The following is a 21704-nucleotide window of genomic DNA, read 5'->3' as shown; positions in this document are numbered from 1 at the left end:
CTTCCCTTTACTATTAAGGTCCGTGGAAGTGTTAATGCGAGTAGGTCAGCTACTTGCCCTAGTCAGCTTTATGTCGAAATGCTAGGTAGTGGACAGACTAAGTGGATCACGTCGATATCGAGACAGTTGGTAATGGACCGACTTATCTATCTTGTCGTTGTGATAATTGGCAGCAGACCGAATACTCTTACCCTCTCGATACACGTACATGCAGGCGGTAGAAGACTACATTGACATCTAAAAAACAAATTCATCCAGCTATCTTGGTTTTGAGATAGGTGGCGCTGATAGATTATAATCCTCCTTTCTTTACGCTGTGTCAGAGAGTACTACTTGATACTCTTGTGCCCACTGCCCAGTGGGCACAAGAGTATCAAGAAGTACTCTCTGACACAGCTTTCAGTGGGCACAAGAGTATCAAGTAGTACTCTCTGACACAGCGTAAAGAAAGGAGTGCCTCGACATAAAGTAAAATTGGTCTTTACCGACCAATCCAGTGACGTAATGGACCGACTATTCTAACTAATCGGTATTTTCGACACCGTGTGTAAATAAGCATTATATAATGTGATTCATACCATTTTTATCAGATCGTTGTGTTTGCCTGGCATTTTATCTGATACGCATTGCTTCTGAATCTGCAAGTTCGACCACAAGGGCTCCAAATCAATATTTGCGTTAATTGACAATTTTGGAACTCCGACGTATTGGTTAGAATGGGTTTGACTGTGAGAGTCGGTGACAGCTTGTGTCCTTTCTGTACATATCCCGACACTCTGCCCCTTGAAATCCCCTCCCTACACATCAAAACACAAATAAATCAGTTTTCCTCATAGTTTTTAAAACGAAAGACTGTCAAATTTCCTATATATAAGTTATGACAATAGACTCGGTCAAATTGATTATTTCAGGTTAAGAAAGAGAAGAAGTTCACTTAAAGCTTATCGTTTCAGGAACTTTGATTGCATTGCACGAAATAAAACAGGCAAATACTTTCTCTTATCATGCTTTCATTATACCAGAAATCGACATTTTTGTCTTAGACGTCATATTCCAATACAAACCGCAGACATCCCACGTGTTTTTGGCAATTATTGTTTACTAAACTGGATAATGAAGGCATGATTTTATCTTTGATAGCGTCCACACGTTCAAATTACAAGCGAGACATATGCGTTGTATTACAGTTTGTATATTTTGATCTAACATTGATGTTTCCTAACTGAATACTTCAGACCTAACTATTGTGTATAATGTAGAGAATTAAGAGTATATAACTTTACTATGCCTTCAATATATCCTTTATAGACTACAGAATGTATCTCTAGTGTGCGTTATATGTCTACATATCATATTTCTGCCGGTTTTCAGCTGGATGTGAATAAATTAAGGTTTACCCTTAATCAATAATACAGCAGGTACAGTGTAAGACTGAGGTCATTTAACGACGTGCCTCTATGTGTGTAATGTAGGCTTGGATGTGTTAGTGCTATGACCTCTTTGCTTTAGCACGGATCTGATGCCGACTTTATTGTGCTATCTTACTGAAATACCATGCCGAAGGCACCCGTCACGGTATTCCGCCCATTCATATTATATTGACAACTGGTAGACCAGTTGTTGTCATTGCCCTTAATGCTGCACGTTAAGCAGGAAATAAAAACTACCATTGTTAAAGACTTGGGTATGTCCCGGCACGAGGACGACACCCATTACCTTCAATCTCTGGGCGAACGTTCACCATTAAAGTCATAATGGAGGTTTTACCAAGTAAGGCGCTAGAGAACAAAAGGTACTTAGAGTAGAGGAAAATATAAAGATCCTAAAAATTGCAATCGGTGCAGCAGATTTATTTTGGTGGCTAAAGCAAATCACAAAGTTTCCATGGATTCCCACATTAGTCGCCGCTTGTGCTACATGTGGTTGGTAACAGCAAGCGTATTCTTTTCTCGATGATCCCCGACTTGCAGGAATGATGCATTCAGGTCATCGCCTGCTAATTAAATGTATGAGTATGTATATCACATGAACGATCCTTACAGAAAAACCTTCAAAAAGTCATTACTATTTGTTCAAAAATGTTCTTTTGATTTTCAGAATCAGCAGCAGTTGGTGTACGTTGGATTCATATGTAGTCTCATCAGCATCATACTGCTAGTTCCGTCCTGTATCGTGTTCCTGGCGTTTAGGTAAGTCGTGACGTCATCACCAGCATCATTTTGCTGGTATCCAATTAAATCGTGTTTCTGGTCCTTCAGGTGAGTCGTGACGTCATCATCAGCATCATACTGTTGGTATTTAACTATATGATGTTGCTGGCCGTTATGTAAGTCATGACGTCCTTATCAGCGTCATACTGCTGGCATCCACCTGTATTGTGTTTGTTGGCATCAGGTAGGTCGTTACGTCAACATCACTCTCATTGGCTTCAGGTAGGTCGGTACGTCAACATCACTCTCATTGGCTTCAGGAAGGTCGTTACGTCAACATCACTCTCATTGGCTTCCGGTAGGTCGTTACGTCAATATCACTCTCATTGGCTTCAGGTAGGTCGTTACGTCAACATCACTCTCATACTTCTTTCTTACCTTGTTCCTCGTACTATGTCATTATCAGTATCATAATAGTATTGAATTACCTATGCCTTCGTTTGAGTCATGACGTCATCATAAATGCAATAAATTAATGCATTAAATATAAAACGTGTGACGTCTTGTTTAACACGGCTGGTATCGTCTTTTGTAAGGTGTTTTTCCGCGGATCAATCATCGATTACAAATATCCCCAATATTTTTTCTATCCACAAAACCGTCGTCTGTTTGTGTGATACGTTAGATTGTTTTGTCTCAGATAACTGCGGGTACAGCTGTCGTCTGTTTGTGTGATACGTTAAATTGTTTTGTACACAGATAACTGCGGGTACAACTGTCGTCTGTTTGTGTGATACGTTAAACTGTTTTGTCCACAGACAACTGCGGGTACAACAGAGGATTCGTCTCCACGTCTGTCTGTTCGCCTCCTTCACTGTGTCGGCTTTCCTGACAATCCTCTGGGATTTTCTCGTCGTTTACGATCGAGTTAAGAAAGCGAACAACCGGGAAGATAGTTTGATGGTTCAAAATACGGTATGTAATCAAATACATTCACCGTACACAGTACCTTTGTGACACTGACCTACTCTTGGTACACCATGAACATTCACCCAGATGTAAGAGAGGAATATGAAACAAGATTATCTTGACCTAATTACTGTACACAATTCATAATTACATATACCTTGACCTAATTACTGCACATATGTAATAACTTTGAACTAATAACTGCACAGAACTCACACTATCTTGACCTTACTACTGCACGTACTTGAATTATACACATTAACCACGACCTCCTTATATTGAGTTACAATTGAATATATTGAATCAATAACAAGGCAGCATCACGTTATCCTGACGTAATTTCTGGATCTCATTCACTTAACCCCGTGTATATTTTCTATATTTATTGTATATTTACACCATGTTTCCCGTGTTTGTAGGGCGGATGTAAGCTGCTGTACGTCCTTCACCGCTATATCCAGATGTGTAACTATTTTTGGATGTTTTGCGAGGGCTTTTATCTCCATCGACTCATCGTGCACGCCTTTGAAGTACCGAAAACACTTATTGGATATTACATATTCGGCTGGGGTGTGTACAAACAATAATTGTCATTTATACTTGAGTAGAGAAAGGGTGGTAAGTAACGAATAGTACATACTTCCGGTTTGTATTACTTCCGGTTTGTATTACTTCCGGTTTGTATTACTTCCTGTTTGTATTTTCGATGAAACGTCTGTGAATAATGTCCGCATATCACAGGAAACTGGCTGGAGTATAGTTGATATAACACTTGAAAGCGTTAAACATACACCACAAGTGTTACACCACAATGCTATAATTAAACATCTGCTCCAGTTGATTTTCGGCAATATTGGAAGAATATTAAACATATGTAACTGCTTATATTTCGCAACAAACATAAATCATGTTTTATTAGATGACTGCGTATTTCAATCACTCCTGTCGATCCTTGTATTAGCACCCTGGGTTTGTTCATGTGGGAGGAAACCGGGGAACACCGTGAGAAAACAAATTGTGGTCGGGAAAGAGGCACAATACCGGTACCGTTCAATATTTGCCTGAGCCGTGCTCGTGCAAGGCGCGTGCTTTATTCACTGTTCCACTTGACCAACTTAGTGAACTAAAGTACCAGTTTAGTTTTATACCAAACGTGAAGCTACATTCGTTAGATTGGTTTCAGTTTAGCATTATAATACGGCGTACAATTGGTGTTAGTCCTTCGACGTTATACCAACACTATAGACACACGTCTCTTCACCGCTACGCTCTAAATGCGGTTAAGTCGATCACACTAAAAAAATTACATAATGTATTTATTAACCTGTGCATTCATAGGTCCTGTCAACACGAAGGTGACAGTACTGGTCTTTTCATTTTATTGTCGATATTATCTCGTCATCACTATGTATCTAAATGTATTACGTGTCTAGGCCTAGGTGACGCTTGCAACCAATCAAAACGGAATCATTTTAGCGTGTCATATCACGATGACACTATTTCATAAATAATATTTTCTGTATCTTATCTACTTTACACATTATTAACTTTAAATGACCAATATTTCTAATTTGTTTGGAAATTCATATAATCAAAGAGTTCTATGCGCCTCACATTCTGTTTTCTAGTTTAGATTTATTTGGGTTTGAACCTATTCGGCCCCCAGCATCAGCGACGAGTTCTAGGAGGACGAACCAGTGTTTGGTGCAGTGTAATTCATGTTTTGGCACGACATACATATTACCAAACTTACGTTTATATTAAGTTATAAAGGTCATATACTGGTAGGTGTGTGTTTATGTACAACATTTTATTTCACATCAATATCTAATTAATGTTTGTACTAGATACGAATAGCTCTACTTTGTTGACAGATGTTACGTTCATAAAATGTGACATTGTATGGAAGTTTTATAAAGTACCAGCATGTATAAATTCATTTTCTTTGCAGGTGGTTCGTGGATTCCAATAATTATTTACTCTGTAATTCGGGCAGTGGACACCGATTTAGACCAGAGGTAGGTACAAATCCCGTTTCATCCGAGTGATAGTAGATAAAGGCGTCGGACAGTGGTATACATAGAAAACTTGTTTGATTCAATTAATGTTTAATTGTTTAATTCAAGTGATGATAAACAATGGACTTATATAAATCTTGTTCAACTGTAGTGATGTTTAATATTTACTTACGCAAACTTTTTATTTTTATTCTAAGTGATGTTTAATGTAGACTTACCCAAAACGTGTTTATTTCTATTTATGTATAATACAGACTTACCCAAAACGTGTTTATTTCTATTTATGCATAATATAGACTTACCCAAGACGTGTTTATTTCTATTTATGTATAATATAGACTTACCCAAAACGTGTTTATTTCTATTTATGTATAATATAGACTTACCCAAAACGTGTTTATTTCTATTTATGTATAATATAGACTTACCCAAAACGTGTTTATTTCTATTTATGTATAATATAGACTTACCCAAAACGTGTTTATTTCTATTTATGTATAATATAGACTTACACAAAACGAGTTTATTTCTATTGATATATAATATAAACTTACACAAAAATTATTTTATATTAGTGTTGTTTAATATAAACTTAAACAAAACTTGTTTAGTTCGATGTTTAATATAGACTTACACAACGTTATTTCATTCGCGTGTTGTCTTGAAAGAGTCGCCAATACGTACGTATCGCGTCATTTTAAGCTTTATAAGTTTAGAGAAATATATTAGGAGAAATTTTTACTGACACGAAGCGGGTAAATTGCACGGCTTTCTAAACCGGATTGGACTAAATATGCTTTAAGAGGACCGTTGGTCACGGAAAAACATTTATATGGTGTCTGAAAAATATCTCTGTGTCGATTCAAAGTTTAATGAATCTTAAACTAGACTAACACAAACTCAAGTGGATCGGAAAATGTAAAAATTTCGAGAGCTAATATCTTTACAGCAAACACGGTAAATGCTTAAGGTCAATTCAATCAAAATCTGTTTCCTATTTTGCCGATATGCCCGAAATGACTTTACACCCTGTCAGTTCCTGCACGAAACAAATCTGATCGACAACACCGGATTAATGCTATCCAGTATTTTCAATTTGACACCGGAAATTCATTTGCAATCAATGTGACAACTGACGAACAGGTTGGACAAAATTTGATTGCTAATTTGTTACTTGCAAAATTCGATATTTTGTTGTCACGATTAAACTCGCCTGAAGGAAAACGTCGTGTGAAAAGATGCATGCTCAAAATATAACCTTCCGATGTAATCAAGGCCTGTAATACCATTCTATCCCTCCATGGCCGTTATCACGTTCCTTTCCGTGAGTAAAGGAAACGGGCGTGTCAAATTGTTATGGACAATATGGGTGTGTCTGTGGGTTTCCTATATGCTCAAAGAATATTCTTTCCGGTGCACTGCTTGAAACAAGTGGTAACTGACACTGCGCGACTAGATCTGCGCTTCCGGTTCACGGACGCCATCTAGCGACAAACACTGGATTTAATGTACCACATGCTGGACTAGACTTGTCAAATGATCTGGATTATATTGGTCTTGTCAAAAAATGTATTGGAGATTTTATAGATATATATGCTACTAATCATGAGGAGGAAGATATAAACCTTATTACCTTTTCAATAAGTGATAAATTGCTATGGGAGACTGAAATTAATGATTAGAGGGAAAACTATTGCTTACTCATCAAATAAAAAACGGGAAAGAGATAAATTAGAAAATGATCTAGAATTAAAACTGGAAAAATTACAGCAGGAAGAAGATAGGGACAGTAAAATTAAAGGAATTGTTTTGAGAGCGAAAGCAAGATGGAAAGTTGAAGGTGAACGAAGTTCCAGGTTTAATAAATAACAGATATACAAGACATTTTAGGAGAACAAAAACAAATTCTATCAGACACTCTATACTAGCTCATACACAAATGATAATATAGCGAATTCCTTTTTTTTTTTTTTATAATGAAAATCCCTTTATAAATAAACTGTCTCTGGAACAAAGTAACCAGTTAGAAGGAAAAATACATTACCAGGAATGTCTTAAATCCCTAAAAAATATGAACAATAATAAATCTCCTGGAATAGATTGATTTACTGTAGAATTTTACAAGTTTTTTTGGACAGATATCAATAGGTTTTTAATTAATTAACTTAATCAAGCATATGACGAGGGACTTCTATCTATGACACAACGTCAAGGTATGATTGCATGTATTCCGAAAGAAGGTAAATCTAAATTATATGTAAAAAATTGGAGGTCTATTACCTTACTTAATGTTGACTACAAAATTGTTTCTTCAGTTATTTCAAATAGAATTAAAACAGTTTTAAACAGAATAATAAGTGAAACACAAAAAGGCTTCCTTAAAGGAAGATATATTGCAGAATGCACTAGGCTAATTTGTGATTTAATAGAAAATCCTGAAAAAGAAAATATCCCTGGATTGTTGTTACTTATAGATTTTGAGAAAGCCTTCGACTCTCTAGAGTTTAATTTTATCTTTAAAACGCTTTCGTTTTACGGCTTTGGTCCTTCTCTTTTACAATGGATGAAAACTTTCTATAATTAGAATTCATGTTGTGTAATAAACAATGGACACTGCTCCATTTTTTTTAATGTATGCCGTGGAGTTAGACAAGGCGACCCTACTAGTCCATATATCTCCATCCTATGTGTAGAAATGTTAAGTTCAGCAATAAAAGTAAATCCTAATATTAAGGGTATCAAAGTAAATAATTCAGAATACCTAATAAATCAATTTGCAGATGACACTTCCTTTACTTTATCTGATGATCCATATTCCTTAAATTCTGTTCTTGAAATTTTAGATAATTTTGGTAATGTTTCTGGTCTTAAGATAAATATTGAAAAAACCCAGGCAATTCGGATTGGGGCAAAACGGGGTTGTGGAGAGGAAATACTTCCAGATAGGAATTTGAATTGGAATCACCAAGGAAATTTTAAATTATTAGGTATCACTTGTAACTTTCAATTGGAAAATATTTAAACCATATGGGGGAGATAAAGTCTTTAAAATGAAAAAGAAGGGCTGTTAAAAATTTCCAAATTCTTAAATATCTTTTGGAGAGAAATATTCACTATATGGGCAGAGTTAACTGGTGATGAAATCCCCACAACCACAGACACTGTTGCTTCTCAGCCGATCTGGTATAATAACTTCATTAAAATTGATAATAAGATTTTTATTTATAAACATTGGTGTGAAAAAGACATTTTTTTATTGGGGATCTTATTGAAAACAATAGTTTTTAACATATGAATACTTTTGTGAGAAATTCAACTTGGCTGTTAATTTCATTGAATTTTTGGGAATGTTGTAATGTTCAATCTCTTTGGTCATCCTTTATGTATCTCTTGAGGTCACAATATGAAATAGACTTAGCAAGAGACCCAGTAATCATGTTACAATTAGTGAATGGAAAACTTACATGTTTTTTTATAAAAAAAAGTAGAAGAGTGTGGACCTGATACATATTCAAATAAAAAAAAGGATTACGGTAAATTAAAAATGGAATTTCATTGACAGAATGCTTAACATGGATACATGATTGGAGTTGTAAGCATTTTTTTTTTTTTTAAATTCTCTTTTTTTTTTTATACAATCTTCAGAGTTACACATATAACATAAATCATTCGTTAAATCAATCATGAAATATGTCAAAATTAATGAAGCAATGTAGATGTATGTTTTTTTTTATATTTGTATTTGTTGTAATAAAGTTTTAAAGATGCAAGTCCTGTTCAAAGATATAGATAACATACGTACAGTGGCCTTTCATTATTCTTACTGATATTACATATTTTTGTATGTTTTGAATGTGACAACAACAAAAAAATAATTTAAAAAAAAAGTATTTTCAATTTGACACCGGAAATTCATTTGCAATCAATGTGACAACTGACGAACAGGTTGGACAAGATTTGATTGCTAATTTGTTACGTGCAAAATTCGATATTTTGTTGTCACGATAAAACTCGCCTGAAGGAAAACGTCGTGTGAAAAGATGCATGCTCAAAATATAACCTTCCGATGTAATCAAGGCCTGTAATACCATTCTATCCCTCCATGGCCGTTATCACGTTCCTTTTCGTGAGTAAAGGAAACGGGCGTGTCAAATTGTCATGGACAATATGGGTGTGTCTGTGGGTTTCCTATATGCTCAAAGAACATTCTTTCCGGTGCACTGCTTGAAACAAGTGGTAACTGACACTGCGCGACTAGATCTGCGCTTCCGGTTCAAGGACGCCATCTAGCGACAAACACTAGATTTAATGTACCACATGCTGGACTAGACTTCAGCTGTCAGATTAATACGTAACTGTGGAGCGAAAAACATCATTACTTGCTTGATTCAAACAGTGAATATATATATTATATACTCATATATATAACATACATCACACGTACCTCTTCCACGGGGAGGTCTCATTATACAACTTGTGTTATACAAACGACAAGTTCCTGCACTTATTTTTATTAAAGGAAAAAAATAGATTTTGATTATTGACTGGTAATATGCTAAAAGCATTCCATTAACTTGTAAAAAAATGTCTGTGATCACAAAAATGGCATTAAGTGTCCACAGGGACATATCGAGGGAACGTTTCTACAGTCCATGTTCTCTGCATTAAAAAGGTAACTGATTAAAACGATTTTTCACTCACGTATTTAAGTATAACTTTGTAACCTCGAGCAATTACATGTATTCCCGGCTGTAATCCTTCGGGCAGGATTAATATCATTCGCTGTCTGTAATCTGCGCAACATGACACAATTTGGAGATGTAGACAACAACCATCTCGAGGAAAAGTTGCGCACTTCTGTTGTTCAATAGAGAAACCCTCTCTTGTGTACCATCATTTATTCTGTATTCAATTCACTTTATAACAATGTGGGGTAAGCCTATCGGAGATGGTATTTTACAGTTCGACAGAACACCATGACCACCTGTTCGCTGAGTCGACTACAGTGATATTGATGTTAGATAGGAAAGTCAGGAATTTTCAGTCAGTCCTTTATTGCCTTCACAACCATTTTAAACAGATCATTTATATTTCATTAAGTTCATACATTGCTAGATTTATTGTCGTTGCGGTTTCCGGATATCATCTTTTAGATTTGTAATGTTTGAGCAAATTTGAGAAAGTTCACATACCAAATGCCTGAAGGAAAGACATGCAAAACACCCCATGATCGTCAGGATGCAGTTTTCCGTAAATCCCCCCTCAGGTTCGGAAAGTTAACAATAGTAACCCTTGTTCATGCCGACTCATACCATAATCCTTGTAGGATACTTTCCATGGAGTTGTGTGGGGGGGNCTTTTATATTTTATTTTCTCTGTGATTTTCTATTTAATTTTGTTGGTGCCTACAGCGTCGAGATTCCTGTTTTTTATTCCAATTATGTGTACTATAAAATAGAAAACGGAAACACACATGTTTTATCGGTAGGTGTCTCCGCACGTTTTATATTGATATCGATATCATGTACGACCTTCAATGACCCCTTGTAATAGATAGATCTGTTCTTTATATGGCACATACACGTGATTGATTTTGAGAAGAAAATCGTGTACATATCAAATCTAGCCGTCATATCCACTGTGTCCTACATGTACTTAGATCGAGTATTGATCGAAACCATCCGGCATATGTCTATCATAGAATATTAAAAGATGCTTTTTTTAATACTTTATAAATTGGGGATTGAAAAGGAAGGCGGTTTTCGAGTGAGGAAGTGTATTTTGTATGGTTTTGTAATAAGGATATCATAAGGTTTTATATTAAGTTATTTCGTGGATTTGACAGGGAAATGTCACTTTGGTGTTAAATAGGTAGGGACATTTCAATGAATAATCAGGACAATTTGGAGTGACAAGTAAGGACATTTAAGGGGTTAGATAGTTCCGAGCCTTTCAGAAGATAATAACGGAAGGAAATGTTGCGTTATGATTAAAAGAACATGTTTGGGTTTGACGAGAAATGACATATTAGTATTTGACAGGGAAGTACATTGTGTGGTTTATAAGGAGGGCATCTGAAGTTCGATTTTTTTCTTCTTACCGAAGTTGTTTCCATTTTTTAAGGTACGATTTATTTTACCTATGTCATAACATGACTTCACCGAAAACTATTTTTATATTCTCTCTCACTTTTGGAAACATTAATCTTTATTTACCGGTAATTGTTAATTGACATGTTGTACATAAATAACCGGCGAAACCCCAACAGTGCAAGTGTCTGTATGACGAGGATTAATTATTTGAACTTGATAACACACATATGGTTTTGCGTTACCTTGATGTTTGTAAAGGAGCGTGTGGAGAACTCTGTTGTACAAGCGTCTGGGTGACTGAGATCAATTAGAGTTTAATGAATGACGTAAGCGCACGTGCACATCAGTGTCCAGCTTTTCAAAGTTTTGTTAGCTTAAAATAGTCTTAAATTCAAACTTTAATCTCAATATGTTTATTTTTTGTTATTTGAAGATTGAGAAACATATGCTTGAATGTTTCGCTTTTGATGATCCTGTAACATGCAGTGAACGTTTATCATTAGGTTCTTAACAGAAGTACATTGTCATCACAACAAGTGAAGCATTTAACCAAGTTGGTAATGGAGAGCGTGTTCTCCTAACTTTCCCGGTGTAGATGGCGCGTGGCGCGTAGTTATAGATATTCACGATATTTGAGGATTCTCAAATCAGGTGTTTACCATGAAACTAATTAATGGTTGGTGTGTTGTTTATTTTTCAGTAACTGCTGGGTAAAACACGCAGGCGGATTTGAGTACTTCATATATATTCCTATACTGGTGACTTTAGCGGTAAGTTGATCTGATGACGTCATTACGTATTGTCTTGGCGTTAGAGATTGAATATAAAATGGTGACAAACGGTTTCATAGCCTTTTCTATTATCTTAAATGTGTAAAGTCACGCATCAAAAGTTGTAACAGCAAAATCAAAGGACAGAACGTACAGTGGTTATATCATTATAGGACGGTAATATAGATATTACGTCATTATAAGATAGCGTGCGGTGGTACTGTAACATCGGTACCTTTATTCTTACACATTTCTGATATTCCCTCTTGAACATCTATGAACAAGATCAGACGTACAAGAACGCACGTCTACAATAACAACCTCTATTTATTCTGAATTTTCCTTTGCTATCTCATTAGAGGGTTATTTTCATTCTATTTTCAGATCAACATATTTTTTTTCATCAACATTTTACGGATTTTACTGACACAGTTACAGTCTCATCCCAACGAACCAAGTAATTACAGGTAACAAATGTTTAACGACTTCTTACGTCATAACCCACGCATAGATATAAGATTTGTTATCTAAAATAGATATTTGTGAAAAAAAAACTTTTCCTAACCTACGTTTAGATAAAAAGGGCGATTCTTCCTTGTCTACGATTTAACGATACTTTCCATTGTCGACAATATTGAGTGTTTCGTTTTATTTGGGTTAGCGCCTGAATTAACATTTACGGTCACTTGAATGGCGTGCCACCATGTGCATATTCCCAGCAGGCACATATACGTTGAATAACCGTTTATTCAACGTTGAAGTTCAACGTTGTTTAAACGTATAATTTATATTTGATTTTGAAGGTGTGTGCTGGAGGTGTTATGTTAGTGTGTTTGATTCCATCCTTCTGATGCGGATCTGACGCTGATTTGAGAGTGCTACCTTACTGAAGTACCATGCAAAACCAACCAGCACATTATGCTCTACCAGTAGCGATACACGTCCATGTTTTTTCGCCCGGTATAGGTCATGCTCGTGGAACGCTCCTCCATCGTATCTCTAATATAACCAAGTGAGGTGTGCGTCACCAGTCTTTGACGGATTCGCTTTGTCGTGTGACGGTACACGCATGGATATGCATGTCTTTCAGCGATCAGAAATATGGCGTCTACTGCGCTGACCTTGTTAGTGAATGAAAGTGCCACGTGCAAAAATTATCCGCACACACAAAAGAACGACTTAATATAAATAAAATGTGATTGAAATGTCTATGTCAACATACCTCAAAGAGATCGAATAAGACACGAACATATACATTTCATTATAAAGGTATGCGTCGTTCGTTGATTATTATTTTCCCAACAGTTTTTCTTCGCCGAATTATATTACATTTCTCTACATCCACAACTGTTGTTGTTGCTATACTATCTTAAATATTTAATCAGCTTAAACGCCCCTTGTCTGCATTTTATCAGATGTAAAGGGATATTTTATTATCAATCCGATTATATCAGGATCGGATGTGCTTGACACCGTTATCGTCTGCTACCATGAAGTGTATGACAGCGAAATATCGAGGGTCAATTGGCTGCAGCTGTTGATATTGACATTAAAACTAAACAGAATATATATTAACTCGTATAATATTCTGTGAACAAAACAATGTTATATACTAGGATATAAATATGAATCAACTGTCGGAAGAAAAAATGAATCTTTTTGAACTCTTGTTCTCCTTGCATGCGCTTACTCAATTCGTTTTCTCTTCCTCGCCGAGCTGTTTCACTCCTATAATATCACCTCTGCTGTTTTTCTATCGGCGCGTCATATAAGTCGTTTCCATTTCAGCATCACCTGCGAACGGTTGCCATGGCAGGTTGTTTTCACTTAGACCACTTAATCATCTTTCTTCTTTTGATTCCGTACTTTCTGGCATTCTCATTTCAACCTCGGATACATGAAGGCTAACTGTACTCATGAACTATACCATAAAGTGTTGTCAATTCGGCTAACCTCGGATGATTCCGGCACCCTTCATCAATATAGATACGGAATCTGCCGAGATGTGACGAGTTATCCAAAGGCTTCCATTATATATGTTTGAAATACCACACGGTCAAGCTTCAGTGAAACAGTTGTAATTATTCGACATATGGGCATAGGGGCCGTGGTGGGCCCTATGTCGATAAGGCGTCTGACATTCTGATACCACTAGCCCTCAACCACTGGGTCGCGGGTTCGAGACCTACGTGGGCAGTTACCAGGTACTGGCCGTAGGTCGGTGGTTCTTTCTCCGTGAACTCCGGCTTTCCTCCACCACCAAAACCTGGCATGTCCTTAAAATGACCATAGCTGTTAATAGGAGGTAAAACACATATCAAACCAAACCAAACTTCTCGACATACAGGTGAGACGATACGACATGTGATTGTATATGTCATTAAATGTGTATTGATTATATAGTGATAACAGTTAATTCACAGTGTTCCGTATTACGTAACACACAGGTAAAAGTAATGGATTCATCACAGGATTCTGAAATCCCTTTTACTTTTAATTAAAGAGATTGATTGATCGCTTCCTACGATGACAGTTAATCAACTATAGTCACGACAAAGTGTTTTTATAATCAAACAACAATATAGTTAGCCTCCTGTGTCGTAATGAAGCAGGCGACGGTTCGGGCAGGTATATATTGATCATATGTAACACAAACCCTTAAAGGACAGTGATTATATGTCAATCATAAATCCATTCGAACGTGTGTTCACTTATTTAATTTTATGTAATGTTCCTCGTACAAAGTAAATTCATTAATCTGTAGAATAAACTTCATTATTCTGTTGAATCCAATCTCCTGTTTCTTTTTAAACATTGGTCTCCAACAGGCAAACAACATCTCTAAATATTATTTAGAAAAATAAATCCTTTGGATCTCGATAAACAAAGATGGTCCCGGCTGCCTGATAAAATGAGCTATACATTAGCGATATTGTGCGGTTTCTCGCGTCCACACAGTCGGAGTCCTGTGATAAATAGTCCTAATCATGACTTAAGAATATAAAATATCATATAGTCATATGTGTGTTTCCAATGTACGAGGTTTATGAAATATTTTGTCGTGTTCAAAAGCAAAAACAAAAAATGGCGTTAAAAGAGATTAAATCTTTTTTACAATATTTATTAAATACAAGTTTACATGTTTTCATCTGCAGTAGTTCTTAAAGGAACGATTTTTTCCTTTTTCCAGAGTAGTGATTTAAAGCATTCTCAAACAAAATCTTCAACTATGCTTTTTGTAGAAATACATAATCAGTTAGGAAGTCACCATCATCATCAAAGTGGTTCTGAGTGTTTTTGTTTGAATCAGGGAGCTCATGCAGAGCTCATCAGTGTCACATCTTGGAACTCAGAGCAACATATGTAACTTCCAGCCACCACCATGTTCCTTCTCTGCTGGACAATCGACCCTTTTACACCCGTTCAAATACTTATTGGATATGTCTTCAGGATTAACCACCATTTTTATTGCCATTTTTCTCATCGCCTTCCACCCGTCCTTCGGAGGAAGCGTAGGTCGGAATACATCGATGGTAGCATTTACGATTGTTGTTAATCTTCACAAGGTACGACCGATGATGTACGGCTATAGTTCCATTTTTAAGACGACCAAGACAGGTCTTTACAGCTCACCTGACTTTTTGGGCTATATAGAGCTGATAGACCTTTTCTGTAATATGCTGTGACCATTCCTTTTTGGGGGAAATGGGCATTTTAAAACTCGAAACCTTCGGTCAAGCACACAAACATCATTCATGCTCGCTGATGTATGTGTGGTTATAGCGACTTTCTGCCGTTTATGTCCGATGATGCCAAGACAGTACCAATTAGGAGCAGCGGACACTGACCTAGCCCATGGAAGATGCATGATGTCGATACAACTAGTATTCGGATCTCCTTTCTATTTAGAAACACTTAGCATACCAGATTGTCGTTGTTTTGTCATGCTCATTAAATAGTATAGAAAAGACAATAATATGGACTTTGATGAACTTAAGATTATATGAAACTGCGAATCGCATTCGAAACATTTTTCACGGCAACTGCGAATCGCATTCGAAACATTTTTCACGTCAATCGATTGAACAATGGGATGCCTCCATGGATAAAGACCCCTTTTGATTTTTAACCTCAAATAATGTTCGTGCAGAAGTAAGATATATTGTCGAAGGTGCACGAATCATGCAAATACTACAAAATGAAACTGTTACCTTGTAAGAAATCTCCATGCCTTTCCTTGAATTTAGACATTACGGTTTGGAGGAGTGAAATAGCAAGGTCATGAACACGACAAGGAAATTACTGTTTACGATGGTTGTGGATCGACGTCTTGCATACTTGTTTAACAAATACCCTGTGATTTACCAAATCATTCCATCGGGCAAAAATAGGATGACAAGTTGACCTAGATGTAACTGTCTTCAGACAATCTCCGAGCCTGGTTTTATTTTTGATAATATTTTCTCATCATTTGGAAATCTCCCAAGTCAGTCTATAGATCCACTGATTGTCAGAATATGCCCTATGAACCGTTTGATATATATATCGGTCAGGGACTCGTCATTTCAGAACTCATTGTCTATGCGTGTTACATTTACCAGCCAGAATATCATCACTGAAGCCGATCTATGCATATTTCTAATCATGGACCTGTGTACAAGTGTGTATCGTGAGAATTCATACAAAGCTACCCAATCTGGCATCACTAAATCATTTATAGGATTTCTTGTTGATATGATCTCAAATTCATTATTCATAACTATAAAGGACAAAGAAGAGTTACACGTACGTACGATTTGATGAGGGACTGACAGAAATACGTGTAATAGATCGTTGGAACGTAAATCATTTCTGAAGACAGACGCTAGTCCGTATTGTCTATGTCTTATTGACGTGTCAATCAGGTGATACATTCTGTAAGTTTGGTTAATGTTTGATGTTAATGTCACATGGTCTTTATGCTATTTGTGGTTTTTATATATATAATATAAACTTTCGACTAAAACGTCCTAGTCTGGTAATTAACAGCACATGTGTGTTCTTCTTTTCTAAAATATATACTCATTACTGTTCCACCATTCTTAAAGAATATCTTAATACTGTAAATGTATAAGAAATCTTCACTATTGCCCCGACCCTCATCTCCCTGTACTCTACTAGATCCGCCTATGATCTATGGTGACAATACGAAAGATTCTTGTGGCTTGCTTTTTCTTATCTGCATAAATCTATTTATGGCCAATGGCTCAAATCGAACGAGCTTTTTGAGTGTGCGGTGCTTAATTGCTGGAGATTATAATGATATTGTTAGTTTGTTATAATCATTTTCCTACTTGTTTTATTCATTTATGTATTCATTCATTCATTGCTATATTTATCTATTTCACAGACGCGCTTTTCGGGCCACGTTTGTACTGGTGCCTCTGTTTGGGATCCAATCTATCCTCGTCATCTACAGACCTAATGCTTCCGGGTCAGCTATGTTCGTGTACGAGGTCGCCAAAACGATTGTGATCAATACTCAGGTAGGTAACACTCTCATCAATACTGTTTATTTACAAGACGGTCAACTAAACTACCTATGTAAAATAACTAAAGTCAACTTGTTTGATTTGTGAAATTGCGCTTTTCTCCTCTGCTAACTTTAAGCGTAAATTCTGGTTCACTTGAGCCAAACACCCACGGAAACAACATCTGCCTAACATGTCTTCATTATTATACATGGTCGTACGAAAACATTTCGTTTTATTTTCAGGGCGGAATCATTTCTCTAATTTTCTGCGTTTTCAATGGAGAGGTAAGGTAGATCAATTGATTATTTCTTCATATTAATACATAACAACGGTCCTCGTTAATCTCGACTGTCTCAGGACACTTGTCCTGGTGTTTATATTGCAGATCGTACTTAAAATTCAGTTTCATTTGCGATGTTCCCTAACGATACATACAAGTCCAGTCTTCAAAGTTAATATATTTGGTCAATCCAAAATCTGTACAAAGATTGCTATAGATTAGAAGTTGCACAAATATCTATAACAAACGGGCTAAACCTTTGAGGAATTGTTTTAGAGTATCTACCATTTCATAGAGATAAGACATTGATCAAACTGTTTTCTCATGAATTACTCGTATGTTGAAAACGCCTGATATTTGCCGTTCATTTGCAAAATCACTAGTATCTCTTTCTTTATCGTTGTATGAAAATACAATTTAAACCACCTAATTAACATTGTAAAACACGTAAACCTGCATGTTCATGTCCCGAGAATGTTATTGTTTTTCAGGTCCACACTCACATGAAGAACCTGGTCAGGAAACGCTGGCCTAATTTCATGAATGGCGATCCGAGATTAACGAGCGTGACGTCAACAACACAGTACACAAACGTACAGACATCAGTGCGCAGAAGCCCGCGCCTTCAGGAATCCAATCAACACCAGAGTTACATCCCATTGGACACGGTCGATGACATGAGTCGAGACGGCACCAAAACAAATGGACACGTGACTTTCAAAGAAACTCACAATACTGTGAATTGATTTTGAATTTTGAGCTATTTATTAATAACAACAGAGTAAGGCTTATCTCGCCTGTATGCCGTGCGGTCGCTGCCGGTAGCTGTGAGTCCAGAGATCGACTAACAGGTGGACAACGTTTCTCCCAGTTACTCCGACATGGCAGACAAAAGTGTGAAATCTGAAAAGATATACGGAAGGGTGGACAACAGGAAGGAATGAATAACAGGTTTTATCGTTCCCAGTCCGCTGTCTCCATCACTGTCGAACCTTTTTGTTATGTGTTGTTAATGAGAAATTGGATATTCGACTCGCTACGATTGAATTAAGATTTTGAATTTGCTTTAACGAGTCAGTGCTGACTAAAAACCATTCGAGCAACCTTCGTATATTATAGATACAGTTCTTTAATGCAACTAATGGTATAGACGTACGACCCGAGGCGGTGGTATAGTTGACACTTTACCCTGTATACAATATCAAAGGAACAACTATGTGAATCTCAATAATACTATATAGACAGGTTACAACATGGGAGATAACTGATATTACTCCGTACTCTTCTTTAGTAAATACGGGTGCTATCTGTACAGAATTTGACGTTGTCGATATGAAATGTTCAAACAAAGAAGGCCGTTTTTCGTTTTGCATCCATTTTACTTCCGTTTTCCTGTCGTACATCCTCGATATCCATGGGTTACTCTCACTTTCGCTCTCTGCACCCCTGGAATATATCATAGCAAAATTGAAGGCTTAGTGTGCGGCACCTTGTGGACGAGACGAGAAAACTAGTTTGATCCTTTGAAGTATATCAAAAGAATCTCGTGGTCACGTAACGGTAAAGTTGACAGGCTTTGAAGTCGGGCGTCTCTCCTTTGCAATCTTCAAGCGTAGCGAATGGTCAGTTTTTTTTTTACCTGAGACCAATCAAACAGCTATTTTCGTGCCTTCGATTTTGCTATGACATAACCCAGGGGTGCAGAGAGCGGAAGTGAGCGTAACCCCTGGATATCGAGGAAACACCAAGGGCAAATTCGCAGCAAAAGGGATATAATATAATGGCGATTGTATTCCAGTTATGCTGAAATATTTTTATTTTCAAATCAGTATGCTAATAAAAATATTTTCGTTTACATGATAAATAATAAAAGGAATGGCTAATATTTTTGATTGAATATCACTTACAGGCCTCTTCAGGGTGAGGGCGTGTATAGGCTTCGTCTGTTGCCGAATTCCCTTTAAATCTGAACGATTTAATGACATTTTTTTAAATAAGAAAAACAATGAAATGAAAAAATATATAGCGTCAATATGTTACAGTTTCAAGGATTTTAACGATAAGAGATTAGTGCCCTTTAACTCATGTAGCTAATCTGAACATTACTGGCTGTGTATTTAGATATAACCGCAGTAGTCGACAGTACACTGATAACGCGGTTTGACTTCTGTTCAGCTTTATAGCCATTTGATAAATTTCATATGTAATAGTAGTTCGACGAAGATCCGGTTACTTTTTGTTATTGATATTTTATTGCTTTATATATATCTATTGTGTTATGTTTTTGGATATAATAGTGTATGTCGTTTAAATTAGGATTATGTATCAAGAATGGTGTTTGCAAATATAACCCTCCAGACATATTTCAATGAAGATTATAAAAGATGTGAATTCAGGTAAAAACCTTCTTTTTGAAGTGCAAACACGACGAAATCAGTAGAGAGGAGAAATTCCTGTGGTTTTTTGTATTCCCTTCTATATGTTTTAAATACTCTCCGCTTGGATTCGCTTCCAAAATAGCAGTGACTATTAAACATGGTAATCTTTTTTCCTAACCGGTTTTTTTCTTCTTCATTTATATCAGTCTCGGTAACTTTAAAAACGATTGAAGAACTGAACGAGTGTATGAGTTATGTATATCGAGTACCTAGATGTGTTAGAAGGGAGACAACTACGAGAACACGTAGATATCTTTCAGTTTATTAAGTTAATAGCGATTGCTATAAGGAATAAACGGCGCAAATTCGTACTAAAGTGTATGCGAAAACTATCAATTGTCACTGTTATCATCATGTTTATTATATAAAAGAGTGCGGTGAGCATGAATAGAATACGTATTATCTGAATTGGTATATCAGTTCAACAGCAGACTACAACGAACACCATACATATACATGCAAAGGGCTTGTAGTCATGTTTGAAAGGGGCTACATAGTTGTTTGCACAGCCCAAAACATAGACATCCACATCGTGTTATGTAATCTTATCGAGGCCAAGGTACTTTCCGATAAACAACCAAACTTTGATTTTCATATCCAATTTTTTTTTTTAACATTATTAACGCCCTATCCCAAAACAAATACCAGATTAAACATTTGCCTACATACTACCGCCACTGTTACGTCATCAAACACTACCATTACTGTTACGTCATCAAACATTTCCGCCAGAATACGCAACTATTTCGTCATCTCAATACTTTCACAATCGCCACTGTAAAATCACCCTTAGTTCATGTATTGGATAGCGGGAGTGTCTAAATATAAGCGCCTCTAGATGTGATGCATGTTAACAATATTCTGGACTTTTAGCATGGCTGATGTTCTTCTAGGTGGATAGTGGTCAGACAACTGAAACATTGTACCCATGTTTTGCGAATGACTTATTTATTTTGTTTAAATGGTGTGAATCTGTCACTTGAAAATATTGTTGATTATCGTTGTTATTCCCGGTTAGTCTTTCATTGTGTTTATGAAAGCATTTGACGAAGTGATTAATTTAATGTAGATAAGTAATTAATACTAATTATATACATAGATGTATATATCTATATTTCTATTTGTTGTACATGAACGTATGTGTATGAAATCCGTTGTCATGACGATGTGGAATCGATCCACATGTATGCTGTAAAAATAAAGCATATCAAATCCAGGTTTGTGTTGTAATACTTGTCAGACAGCAAGCATTTCATCATATACACCCAGAAAACATGCATGCATAAAGAACGTCTAGGCGAAACGATCGTTGTAAGATCTGGTACATTTTAGACAACCTACCAGGACAACTAAATACTTACATACGTAATAACAGGGTCATCTTTCAACTTAAAAAGAAGTGTACCACTTCAGGCTTTAAAGTTCCTGTTGGTGTTTTACAGTGTATATGTGTATATAACAATCGTGGTATAGT

The 21704-nt window shown here is 36.4% G+C and overlaps 1 protein-coding gene across 3 annotated transcripts in view; it reads left to right on the top strand.

Annotated features, from left to right (window-relative positions):
* LOC110454025 (calcitonin gene-related peptide type 1 receptor-like) overlaps positions 1-21441 on the top strand; it is a 118501-nt gene extending 97060 nt beyond the window's left edge. For all 3 annotated transcript variants that reach the window (XM_021503334.1, XM_021503335.1, XM_021503333.1), the window contains 9 exons: positions 2098-2189; positions 2969-3125; positions 3539-3689; positions 5071-5137; positions 11930-11999; positions 12384-12466; positions 17389-17524; positions 17755-17796; positions 18284-21441. In XM_021503334.1, coding sequence (XP_021359009.1) covers positions 2098-2189; positions 2969-3125; positions 3539-3689; positions 5071-5137; positions 11930-11999; positions 12384-12466; positions 17389-17524; positions 17755-17796; positions 18284-18538 — 1053 coding nt within the window. In that variant the 3' untranslated portion in view covers positions 18539-21441. The remainder of the gene's footprint in view (positions 1-2097; positions 2190-2968; positions 3126-3538; positions 3690-5070; positions 5138-11929; positions 12000-12383; positions 12467-17388; positions 17525-17754; positions 17797-18283) is intronic.
* Positions 21442-21704: the final 263 nt, after the last annotated feature.

Source organism: Mizuhopecten yessoensis, unplaced genomic scaffold, assembly GCF_002113885.1.
Source record: "Mizuhopecten yessoensis strain PY_sf001 unplaced genomic scaffold, ASM211388v2 scaffold7635, whole genome shotgun sequence".
Lineage (NCBI taxonomy): Eukaryota > Metazoa > Mollusca > Bivalvia > Pectinida > Pectinidae > Mizuhopecten > Mizuhopecten yessoensis.
The sequence above is the reverse complement of the archived record's forward strand: the minus strand, read 5'-3'. Positions and strand labels throughout refer to the sequence as shown.